The 978-nt window shown below is 40.4% G+C and overlaps 1 protein-coding gene across 1 annotated transcript in view; it reads right to left on the reverse strand.

Moving 5' to 3' along the window:
• Positions 1–117: 117 nt before the first annotated feature.
• The window catches only part of LOC106331005, a 2960-nt gene continuing 2099 nt past the window's right edge, over positions 118–978 (reverse strand). The window contains exons 2-3 of the mRNA XM_013769375.1: positions 765–973; positions 118–717 (exon numbers count right to left, since the gene is read on the reverse strand). Coding sequence (XP_013624829.1) covers positions 118–717; positions 765–973 — 809 coding nt within the window. The remainder of the gene's footprint in view (positions 718–764; positions 974–978) is intronic.

Here is a 978-nt window from a genome sequence, read left to right on the forward strand (position 1 = left end):
CTTTCACTTCCATCTTCGATTCATCTCCTAAAGCCACATCAGTTTTCACCGATTCATCAAGCTCCACGAACATGCTTTTATTTCCACACATGTGGTTGCTTGCACCACTATCAAGGTTCACATCCTCTTGTAAGCCATCAATAGCATATATTCTTCTTTACTCCTTTCTTCAACATAGTTGGACTTCTCTTCAACTCTATTGTTGTTTGGAGTTTTGCACTCAGAAGCATAATGCCCAAATTTCCCACAACTATAGCATTTGATGCTTGATTTTGCGTACCTTGATTTTGTGTTTCCTCTTCCACGACCTCTTGATGAGTTCTCTCCTATTTGGTTGAAGTTGTCTTCATATGGTCTCCAACCTCGTCCATTTACACCACGGCCTCGTCCTCGGAAATGACCGCCACCACGTCTTAGATTGCTTCGACCACTTTCTTCCTTGTGATCAATTCTCATCTTGAGAACTTGCTCCACAATATCTTCTTTCTTCTTCTTCTTTTCTTCATAAGCTTGTAGTGATCCAAGAAGTTGCTCCATTGTCATAGTCTCCAAGTCTTTTGTCTCTTCAATCACGGTAACAATGTGTTCGAATTTCGAATCCAATGATCTAAGAACTTTCTCCATGATTCTCACATCATCTAACTTCTCACCATTTCTCTTTACGTTATTAGTAACCGTCAAGACTCTTGAGAAGTAATCTGAGATGAGTTCTCCTTCCTTTATTTGTAACGTTCAAATTCTCCTCTTAGAGTTTGAAGACGTACCTTCTTAACTTGTTCCGCTCCCTTGTAAGATGTTTGAAGCTTCTCCCATGCTTCTTTGGACGTCCTTGCACCAGCAACCTTCTCAAATGTATCTTCATCTAATCCTTGATAGATTAGACAGAGAGCCTTCTTGTCTCTCTTCCTTGAATCTCTCAAACCATCCTTTTGAGTTTGAGATAGACCACCATCATTCTCCGGTTCATTGAAGCCTTTC

The sequence above is a fragment of the Brassica oleracea genome, chromosome C3 (assembly GCF_000695525.1).
Source record: "Brassica oleracea var. oleracea cultivar TO1000 chromosome C3, BOL, whole genome shotgun sequence".
Taxonomy (NCBI): Eukaryota; Viridiplantae; Streptophyta; class Magnoliopsida; order Brassicales; family Brassicaceae; genus Brassica; species Brassica oleracea.